The sequence below is a fragment of the Lampetra planeri genome, unplaced genomic scaffold (genome assembly GCF_965212315.1).
Source record: "Lampetra planeri unplaced genomic scaffold, kcLamPlan1.2.h2 scaffold_1429, whole genome shotgun sequence".
Classification (NCBI taxonomy): Eukaryota; Metazoa; Chordata; class Hyperoartia; order Petromyzontiformes; family Petromyzontidae; genus Lampetra; species Lampetra planeri.
This window is the reverse complement of record NW_027614151.1, coordinates 2,148-14,004: the sequence shown is the minus strand read 5'-3', so window position 1 is coordinate 14,004 and position 11,857 is coordinate 2,148. Positions and strand designations below refer to the sequence as shown.

General features: G+C 43.9%; 1 protein-coding gene across 1 annotated transcript; it reads left to right on the top strand.

Moving 5' to 3' along the window:
• Positions 1-3,185: 3,185 nt before the first annotated feature.
• Positions 3,186-8,384, top strand: LOC144739313 (prepronociceptin-like). Its single transcript, XM_078622278.1, has 2 exons — positions 3,186-3,323; positions 7,779-8,384. The coding sequence occupies exons 1-2, from the start codon at positions 3,186-3,188 to the stop codon at positions 8,382-8,384; spliced, it is 744 nt and encodes a 247-aa protein (XP_078478404.1).
• Positions 8,385-11,857: the final 3,473 nt, after the last annotated feature.

The following is an 11,857-nucleotide window of genomic DNA, read 5'->3' as shown; positions in this document are numbered from 1 at the left end:
CCCATTTATCCAGCTTCCTTAAGACTTCCTTCAGTCAAATCAACGACCAGAAGAAAGAAAATCACATTTACGTATGTTTTGTGAAATGCTCTGTTTGGACATCGCTCAGTTCTTCAGATTGTTTTACACGTTTTACAAGAATATGAAACCGATAGCACCGATTACAGCCACATGGCAGGAAAAACATGAGGACTATTACTTTCACTGGCAGCAAAGACAAATGTACTTCTCCCCATTTCATGTGTGCACCTAATCACTGCAGCTTAATGGGATAAATGACGGGATGCTCAAGGGTTCAGTTTGCTCTCCTGTGCATGGACAGGAGCTGTGCAAACACGAGAGTGGGATTGCGATGAATAACCATCAATCACGGCCGTCACTTCAATCTGTGTCAACCAGTTGACCAGTGTGAATTAAGATGGGCGTCTCGTAGCAGCAACCCAAAGCTGCAGTCCCATTAACTGTCAATATCCTCGTCGGTTGTTTCCTACAAACAGTAATGACTTGTTTTCATAGAGGCAATGACAGCAGGCAATGGCGTGGTAACTCCCCGAGCCCTTGGAACAATATAAATCACACATCATTTACCTCATCAGGAGAAAAATACATCTTTGTCCAACGACACAGTGAGCTAATTACACTTAATGTATACATGGAGACTGAGCCTTCTGACTGAAGGTAATTGCCTTTAAACAGCAGCTTTGCCCTCAAATGATGCAGGAATGTCTACATATCATAATAAACATAGTGATCAGTACTGGACACAAATAATGTGAACGTGTGAAACATGACTTATAACAAATATAACAAATTGGAAGACATAAGCCACTATTTTGCTCATTTCTTCTGGATAGAACTCCAAATCTGTTCACAGACACTCAGCCAGAGTTTGTGTGTTAGTTCATGTCTTCATATCATTGCTTGAAAATATGCAGCATTTCCGGTTCTGGGTCATCGTATCCAGAATTTGATCAGGACATGGATCAAACTTTGAGATATTAGAGAACCTATGGTGAATGTGGCATTTATTGTGGCGTAATACACACGTGTGAAAAGTCTCGTTATGAAATCGAAGCCCTCAAACATTTCCTGGATACAGATGGTTCCAGACTGCTCCCAACATTTAATCATCAGTTCTTTTTCTTATTTCATTATCTATTTAACTTTAGCTTTTCAACTTATTTTGCTAGCAGATAACTTCCGACAGGCATTTGTCATTTGCCAGTTTGATGAAACAGCAACGCGTCCTCCCCTTATTACATTTTTATTGAATTAGTTTCCAAGCTGTGGTTTGTTTTTCAAGGTTTGTCAAACCCACATTATGTAAAAGCGATGAAAAACAAAACATCCCAGGAAATAATAATCATCCAAATGATGTCTACCAAACAACCATCACAAGCTAAAGTCCAAAGTATGTGGATTCAAAACTGAGTGTGTGGAGGCAAATAAATGGATTTCTGATTGTGAAAAGAATGTTTGGATGTTCATGGATAAGGCTGGATGAATGAGCGAGTGAGTGAATGAATAGCTTTGTGATGCAGGGACATACGGAGGGTCTGCGCCTCCACGTATGAAAGATTAGTGCTTTTATTTGTTTGAAGTACTGCGGAAGAAGCACTGGAAGGGGAACATAACGATACGAAATGGGCTTAGTCAGCAGGTGAGCAATGATCACGGCACTAAACACTTGAGTGAAGCAAACAAACACCAGCCTCCAACGATTTCCCATGAAGCCACTTGAATATTTGCACATGAGGCAGCGTCTCACATGGCTTCTTCACACGCTGTTGAAGTGCAGTGATGTGCCGACAGCGGTCACAGATAGCGACTTTTCACATCTATTTGTTTTCCCGCCAATACCACACTCATTCTGTTTGTCGTCAAAGATTTCCACTCACTTTCATCAATATGTCGCCAGTACTGGGTTTTCAGTAACTGTGAAGTCCGACACTCGTCCGTGTCTTCACGTGTCACATGGAGATGGATTGATGACGGACATTATCATATCGGTACTCTTGGTTCAGAGGAATATTGGATTTACATTTGTCAAGTGGCCAAAAACACTTTCTGCTCATATGTTGACAGTCTTTGTCAGGTGATAAATCATCAGTGTGTGTTGGTCCCTCAGGGCTGAATGCAGACTGAGTGGTTAAGAATCAACCTCTGATTGTAAAACTCATTGATTTCCCAACGATTCAGCAGGAAGAGGCTCACATTGTTCCCATGAAGGTTGTGTGTGTGTGTGTGTGTGTGTGTGTGTGTGTGTGTGTGTGTCTGTTTGTGTGTGTGTGTTTTCTCGGTAATCCCAGTGTTATTGGTTGATGCAAGCGGTGGGCGACAGAGTAGATGGGGGTCAGACGATGCAGGTCAAACAACAAACACTGTGCACCTGGTTCACAGGCTGAGCCAGAGATACCCAGCATGCATCAGTGCAGCAATCCTCCTTCTTCCATCTTTATCCTATCCCACCCCCTTTTTGAAAATGTCATTTTCTGTTGCGTTTTTCATCTTTTTTTCTGGCATTCATATATTTCCATATTGTCTAAGTTCAGTCACAGTGGCAATTGTTTATTGTTCTGGTAGTTCCATGTTAAAACAGAAAAAAGTGGGAGAAGAATAACATTGTGTAACCATGTTTAAAAACTGTGTTTCAAAAGACAAAAAAAATCCTCTAAAAACGAATCCTCCTTTCTCAGAAAACGACTAAAATTCTGACGTGCACTAGTGGAACTCACTATTTCACCTCGTCTTGACTCTGCCATTCCTTCCCTCCGTATCTCCACTCAGTCAGGAAGCTCTGCTGTTCTATGCCCAAACAAATCCTCACAAATCTCCAGCCTGCAGACTCGTGATCTCCATCAGTGACGCACCTAAAAGTGGCTGCTAGAAAATACCCATTTTCTCATTGCTTTGCCTCGGGTGGTGCTGTCGCTCCAGCCCACTCACATTGTCCAATTCCTGGTGAACATGCTCCCACCACCAACGCTTTGACCGACCGCCCAAATCCAGCTAATGATCCCTGTAAGCTGACACTGATGCAACTTTTCCCGTCCATCTGTGTTTCCTGCCTGCAGGCTGGACTCACATCCCAGGCTTTATCCAGATTCTCCAGCTGCTGACCCCTGGTCTCCACTCTTCTGCCTGCTGGGTCCGGTCGGCTCCTGCCTGTCTGGGTGTGCTGAGCGATGAAGATCCCTCTGTGGTGCCTGGTGGTGCTGCTGGCGTGTCTCTTCACCCCTGGACGAAGTGACTGCCCGGAGGAATGTGTGGCCTGTGGTCTGCTCTTACAGCAGCAGCAGCTGGATCAAGCCTTCAACACCATGGTGAGTGTGTGTGTGTGTGTGTTCAGCTTGAACACGTTGACACAGGTGTTTATGATTTCCCGTATGAGCGGATCGTTGTAGATTATGTACATTTCTACTGTAATTCTCTTTGAGTTTGTCCAGTTTGTTTCCAAATCAGTTCCATCAATTATTTGTCAGATCAATTCATATAATTTCATTACTCACCTTCACATCAGGTGACAAATGAACTTTTTCTTTGCTAATTCTCAGAATACACAAACAGAACAGAATAAATGCATTTTAATTGAATTAAATTGACATATGAAATGCTGATGATTAAACATTACATGGACATAGTGCTCCTCACTCCTCAAGTTCCTACAGTGGGTCCCAGGGGTCCTTAAAGGTCCCAAGTGTTCCTTGGTGTTCCCCAGTGCTCCTCAGAGTTCCTTCTTCTTATTCTGGTTCGGCGTTTGTCCGTCAAACTCACAGGACTCAGAACATTTCATGCATTTATTTTCTGTGCTCCTGATGAAATGTGAGTGTTATTATTTATCATATCCTGAGAGTCCCATATAAATAGAGGTGAGATGGCTAATTTAGCCGATAATGACGCAGAGAAAGACAGCTGGGACCTTTTTTGGAAGTTGTAATAGAAGTATGTAATTGACTGCGGCTCAGTCTCATCGGCTCGGCTTCCATCAGTGACTGACACATTTTATCAGCTCCTCATTGTGCGAGTCGCCTTCCCAGAGAGCCACAGATGGAGTCCACAGAGCAATTCCACTGTTTCCCCCTCTCCAGACGGAGGGAGTTTGTTGTGATGCAAACACACACACACACACACACACACACACACACACACACACAGAAAAAGCCTCATCGATCATATCATCCTGTTGCATTGATTTTGTAAGGCTAATCTTCCAGGCTGACTCTAGTTTACATCATGAAGGATACAAGAAGCTGCTGCGTTGTGTCATTTGGAGCAGTATTGATTTTAGAGTCAACTGTTGACGTGTGACTCTTTCATGCATGAAAACAAACCCCACACACCATCATTTTCTATTCCGTTTTCCTCGGACACGGTCTGCTTTGTTTTACAACAACTGTTGGTTCTTTGTGAACCGATTTGCTCGAGGAAGAAAACTATCGACCTGAAGAGCATCCAGCGTGTCCAACAAAACATTTGATTATTTCCATTCATACATGTGATTGGAGAACACATTGGAGATGAGGTCATTCTGTTTAAATATGGTCATAAGTTATTATAAGTTTTATAAGTTATTTGTGTCTTACATTTCAGTTGCAAAAACTTTCCACTGCAGCTGAGCTCAAAGTGGTTGTTTATCATGTCTTCTGCATGCTGATCATTGCAAATGTGAACATCTTCGTGTGACTGAGACTACCAAAAGCAAAAGTACATACACACACACACACACACACACACACATTTGTCAAGCAGTCAAACATATAGTAAAGAAAAACATCTTTTACAGCATATACTGTTGCCAAGAGAAGGTGCCACGACTGCACGAATCTGAGGAACACATCACTGTCAACAAGAACTCCTCTTAACGCTAAAAGGTACAAAAGAATCTCCGGAATAATACAAATCAGTTCTCCAAAGAACATAAAATAAATTTTAAAAACTGATGACGAGGTCAGTGGCAGGTTTCTAGTGATTAATACCGGTTGCCAATGTGTACACAGTGAAAAGTGAGTAAAACAAGTGAAAAAACGAAAGAACGAAAAAAAAAACACTATTTACGATATGTGCAAGCAAACTTACAAATTCTTCATCAACTCTATCGCTCCACCCCTGAACTACCGCACGCCTCATGCTGTAGCACATAGCAGTGAAAATACAATTTCATGATATTCTTTTGAACACATTTGATCTCCAGTGGACATACAGTACATCCACAACACATACAACTGTAAAATAGTGCCTCCTGTCTGTTCATCTGAAAGACTACTTTCTCCACCTGGCTGCACATTGCTCCCATTGTCCTGGAGACCAGACATAGACAACAACAGACATACTAATCAACATATCAAACTAATATGGTTAACGGGTGGTTTCACAGGCTCCTGGACGTCTTTGTGTTCATTTAACATCTGCCAGGGACAAAAATGGAGAAACGTGACAGGAAACAACATGAAACAAATCAGCTATTCTTCACATAACGTACGAAGGCTACTGTCCGGGTGAACCTTCACAACATCCTCCAGCATCCTCCTTCAGTTGTGTATGAATGTGTGACCCTCGCTCATAAACTCCTTTAGGCTGCTCCATTGATCTGACAGGAGAATCCTCTGGTGTGCTCATTTCATTTAGGATGTGAAATTAATTTCCGTTGATAGATTCACAGCGGAACTCCCTCTTCTCTCATTCCTTTGATGCGAGCAGGTTTCCAGATAACAACGCAGTTTATCTCATTTGAGCAAGATTTGAGGAGTAAATGGGATTTGCCTTTCACGTCAACCTAGAAATTTACTATGCTGTCCCCTGGCGTTTATAGGAAAGACGAGGAGAGAGGAGAGATGTGGCTGCATAAATCTCGAAAGCATCGCGGCAAAGTTTGGATGCAGCCTCGTTTAATTTAGTCTGAGGAAAAACTGATGTTGTGTGGTTTTATGAATTTTATTCTGCAGCCATCCGTCTCATCCTGCGTGAGTCAGCAGCTTAGAGGTGGGGGCGTGTTGAAGATGTCCAGAAACAGACAAAAGACAAAGCACAGGACATTACATGACACTAAATTCCCCTCTACTGATCGACATTGATCGATATGGATGTTTAACAAGCTCCGTTTGCGTTACAAGCTGTCAGATGTGACGACAGTAAGACGGGAAGGTCACTAGAACCGCAGCAGGATGATTTATTGCTGACAAGATAATATAACATATGAAAAGTTATTTTCCAAAACATGATTTTTATAAGCTAAGACATCATTTCCAAAAGGCCAATGTGAAACGTAGGAGCCAATCTACCGGCTGTCCTTCAAAGTGATTTGTCACGTCGCCTAATTTCCTGCTGCCACTCAAGCTGATGCCACAGTTATCAAACGATGGACGTCTCAAATTATCACATAACTTTTCATGCGCGCAGCAGGGAGAAGGTCCATTAACGCTTGAATATGCACGGCGGTTTGAGAACTGCCTCCTCAGCCTGAGCTGGGACATAAAAACAGTGACTTTACTACCTGGAACAACCGTCTTTTCCCTTCATGGTCCAGATGGCAACTCAAAGAACTCTTCTTTAACTCAGTTGTAAACACACAAACGGAACGAAACACGTCATTCATTCATTTATTCATCACTAGCTCATCACAGGGTCACATGAAGGCCGACAACCATTCGTACACACACACACACACACTCACACCGGCGGTTGATTTAGAGTGACCAATTAACCTCAGCATGCATTTTGGAGGTGGGAGGAAGATGGAGTACTTGGAGAGTACCCACCAACATACTCCACATAGAAATCGTAAAGCCAGGAATCGAACCTTCTAGCTATGAGGCAACAGTACTAACCACTGCTCCACTGTGTCACCCATCATGGCACAGATGTAGAAATATTCTGCCTGTTTGGGGAACTGACTGCTTCTCATTGTGCTATTTTCAGGAAAGGGATGAATAACAAAGAACTGTAAACTTGTTATCCTGAACAAAATACGTTTTCAACCCCCAGAAACTCCATAAACAAGCCTCAAATCCGCACAAGGATGATATATTTCCCCCTAACCATACATTTCTCGGGGGCAAGACAGAGCAATCGTCCATCAACCCCACTTCTCTTCCATGACAGTGTTCAAACAAGGCCTTCAATCAGCAATGAGTCGGCAGTAAGGTGATTCATCGGTACACCACCTCAGATCTGCAGACTCATGCAGGTCAGAGAACAGGCAGGCAGTCAAACGTCAGGACAAGACAAAGCAAACGCTGCAGCACACGTACAAGCAGAAGAAGCTCTGGAAGAAAGTCGAGGAAAGAGACAAGTTGACGAGCGACAGATGACGCCACTTAATCACACAGGGTGGAAAACTTGACAGGAAGCAAAGATGAGACAAAGGATACTTTCAGAATAAAACCCTGAGGAATGACAACAATGAGAGGAAAGGTAGAAGGTCTTAAGGTAGAAACACTCGCCAGCAGCTCACTCTGAACTTTAATTTAAGCACAAGGAATGAATATTTGACATCACAGGTTGACTCTCCCACGTCAGTGTCTTTCATCACATTACACTCCTTCATTCATTTCATCATTTGATGCGTCGCAACAGACTGTAGCCTGAAGCTCGGTCGTCACTTGGCAGGTTACAAATCATACAACTTAATATTAACGCAGATGAAAATGAGAATTGTCAGAAAAACAGAAACACAGACGCACACACACAGTTATTCAACCATATGATTAGCAGTGATAGTACTTATTACCATGTATTGTTATTCTCATGTGTGCATTCAAACGTCTTCTCTCTCCCTGCAGGTGTGTTTGTTGGAGTGTGAGGGCCACGTTTCCTCCTCGCTCACATGGGAGGTTTGCAAACGCACCGTTAAGATATCAACTCATCCTATGTTTACTGATGGAGGCGCCCTGCTCAAGAGAGTGGGAGAGCAGCTGGAGATGACCTTCCCTGACGTGACCTCTGACAGGGGGCCGCTGTCTGCGGAGTCTGCCCAGGAGGCCGATCCCCTGGAGCAGCAGCGCGTCCCGTATGACTCATCCCTGCTGGATTCCTCGGAGGAGGAGCAGGAGCCTCCGCAGAAGCTGCGGGAGGAGAGGAACGTGGGGAGCGCCGCCGCCGCCCAGCTGGAGGGAGATGGGGATGAAAGCTCAGAGAGCGTCAGCTTGTCCAAACGCTTTGGTGGCTTTCAGAGGGGGCGCCATGGATACAGGAAGCTCATTGGCTCGCCCATGATAAGACCCCTACAAAAGCGCTATGGTGGGTTCATCGGTGTCCGGAAGTCCGCCCGCAAATGGAACAGTCAGAAACGGGTGAACCAGCTGCTCAGGCAGTACCTGGGCATGAGGAGCAGCCGCAGCGGCCGCTTCAACAACAGCCCTCGGGTTTGGAGGCAAAACAAACTGTAGCGTGTTTCCTTCACCGAATCCTCGTCCGACCGCAGCTCGCTCACTCAGTCTTAACTGTTACTCCCACCCCCACCGCCACAAACACACACACAAACACACACACACACACTCCACCGAACCACTTCCTTCTGAGGAATGTTTTGAATGTCCTTCTTATTTCCATGCCATTCTGTGAAATAAAAGAATTAGAGAAGTGCCATTGAATATACTTTAATGTGTCGGTGTAAGAAGACGAGGCCAAATGAGATTTGGAGCTGGCGTGGGGTTCTTCACATCACGCGGAATGCACTTTCATGCACGTGTGGGTGGTGTGTGTTGAATCATTTGCACTGTGTCCGAGGGCCGATACCGACGTCCAAGGGTCAATACCAGAAAGAGCTTGTTCTTTCTGAGACGAGGACAACTCAGCAGAGATGATTGGTTTGATTTCGTCAAGAAAGAATATCAAACTTTGATTCCTCAAACCTGCTTTGTGAAACAGCCCCCAGCTCTTGTATGTGTTGAATATGATGTCTACAACAACAAGTGAGGTAATTTCCCCCTTTTAAAATGAGTAACTTTGGCATTAAAACATGCAGAAAAATATCTCTTGAACTGGACCTGGAAGCTTCAGAGCAGGTGCAAGTGCAAGTGACTTGGTCCGGCACTGGTTGTGGTGGTGGTGGTGGTGGTGGTGGTGGTGGTGGGGGGGGGGGGGCGCTGTTGGCTGGGGGTGGTGAGTCATCGATTGGGTTCAACTGTGGGGAAAAAAATGTTAATTACCAGTGTACGAAGCCTAATTTTCTGCTTTGTCTTGTTAATTAATGAAACAGTGAATGTATTGATCAAATGTCTTTGAACTGAACCTGACTGTCAGTCAGGGGTCAGAGGTCGCCCCCCACCACCGACTCTCTCCAGGAAGTGAGCCTCAGGTTGTTTTCCTCCTTTTAGTGAAACACCACTGCCCTCTAGTGTTCAAAGAGCAAACGCTGACTCGGAGTCTGTTTTGCTGTGTGTGTGTGTGAATAGAATGTAATTATTTGGATTATTTTCCCGACAATAACACTGAAATGACACTTTCTGCTCCTTTCCTGATGATTTCACACACACATTGGTACAACAGGCCATGAAATAAGGTCATAGTTATCGAGACAATAGACCTTCATGTGTTGACACACAGCAGATGGCAAAGAAAACTGCTGTATTTACGGTTTTTACTTGTAAAGTACCCCAACAAACTTCAACTGAATTGAATTTTGTATGAAATATAAACCATATCTGGATGTTCTCACCCTGACCATGGAGCATTTTAGATGTCTGCCTCCTCCAACACTCCTGATTCACACAAACAATCGCCGTGCTGAGCTGCTGATGTGAATCAGGTGTGTAGGAGCAGGAGACATCTGAAACACGCAGGACTTCACCAGGACCAGGAGTCCTCCAGGTCACCAGGGACGTTGAAAACTTTGTTCATCCTGAAATGAGGAAAACTCCAGTTTTCAGTTCTATTTTTTACATCTACTGACAGAAATCAAACGTGAAGTCCTCCACGACCAAGAGTGATCTATTTAGAATTGTCAGGGAAAGTGATTGACAGGACAAAGACGGCTCACAACGTATAAAATATCAAACAGTTTGACCCTGAATCAGCAGTGTTCTGCATGAGCACACGTCTACCAGCCGTCAAACTGCCCTGAGTGATTCAACGTGTTTTCACGCTGTTCATGCTGTTCATGTCTGGAAGTGTCCTGGTCCATGTGACACACCTCGCTGCTCCGCCGTCTTAATGAGACACGAACCAACATCACTGAGGGGAAAGTTTAGTGTTTCAGCCTTTGTTGATGTTTTCCTCCACTAGCAGTGATGCTTTTGAATGGTGTTTGCTGCAGATCGGTTCTGACATGTAATAGTGTGTGTGTGTGTGTGTGTAGTGTGTGAAATGGCACTCGTGCATGTGTGATTCTCTGTCACCCCCCCCCCACCCACACACACACATACACACACAAAAACTATGTATAAAATGTACATTTCAGTCAACATTTTTATCATTACATCGTTGTCTTGGTTTAAAAAAAGTGTGTATAGAGAAAACGACAATAAAATAGTTTGCTATTTCTTTTGTGGACTGTCGTGCAGAAGAAAGAAAGAAGTGACCGTGTGAAATTCTCAGTGCTTTTTTTTAATTGGTGTTTGACAATATATTTCCTCTTTTTTGTTTATTGCTATTACAAACTCCCCAACTAGTCCTGCTGCATCTTTCCGAAGCTTCACGGATAAAACTATTAACACTGGTCAAATGCCAACGCATGGGCAGGAAGAAACTCCGGGAACTGGAAGGAATTGGTCGAGTAGAACCAAATGTAGCTTATTCTTGTGACTTTATATTCCCACAAAGCGCCGAAAAAACATGAAAATTGAACAGAAAAATAATCTGCCAGATACACTGGTCAAACGAGACGATAAAAAAAAAGGTACAAAATATTCGTACGGAGCTTAAAGCGCACAATATAATATACGTCATCAACCACTGTGTAACCGCTGGAAGGTGTGTGTGGGGGGGTTGTCAGAACGAAAACAGTCCAATACAGTGGACTCACAGAGATCTGGGTCGGGGGGTAATACGACCTTGGGATGGGGTTTGGGGGGGGAGGGTATTTGAAGGCTTAGCACATCACATGGCTAAAGTCAGTCAACAGATAGCACCATCGCAGACTTCAGTTCTCAGGGACGACGTACAAACACACACACACACACACAATGTTCGCATTCCTGGAGGAAACAAACAAGCGAAAGTAAAAAAAAAAAACGGTCAAACAGGTGTTTTTCCTCGATGGCTCCGCCGCCCCCGATACGTGTAAATCCTCTGTTTGATAAACGTCTCTTTCATCGCTCTTCCTCTAATCAGGGAAACGCTGACAGGCCTTTTTCCAGCGGCAGGCGGTGCACCACTGGTCCTTGCGCTCAACGCCGTACACTTTACGGCACTTTTTGGCCTCGCCGCGACCCTTCCTGCAGGTGTACACACACACACACACACACACACACACACACACACACACACACACACAGACACGGTGAGTATTTATTCAGTCATCCATTTCTTATCATTTATACTAAGATGTACTAGACAAACAGTAACATGCAAAAGTTTTATTCAGATGTGAAATAAATAATTGGAGGCAAAATACTGATTTGATTTAAATTTAGATTTGTCTTCTGGATATTGCTGCATATGAATGTTTATGAGTAGACTGTTGGGGAAAATGCATCAACCCAAACTGACAAGGTTTGCTAATTTTATGCTAATTTTACTTACTCGGATTCATAAGAGAGAAAAGAGGGACATTTTGAAAAAAAAAAATAGGAAAACTAAAATTCAGGCAGTGCAGATGTATCAGTCAGGAGCCGTCTCACCTGAAGGAGCAGTGTGTGCGGGAGGGCGACGCGCTCATCGTCTGCAGCCTGTTCTGCTGGAGGCACTGCTCCCCGACACT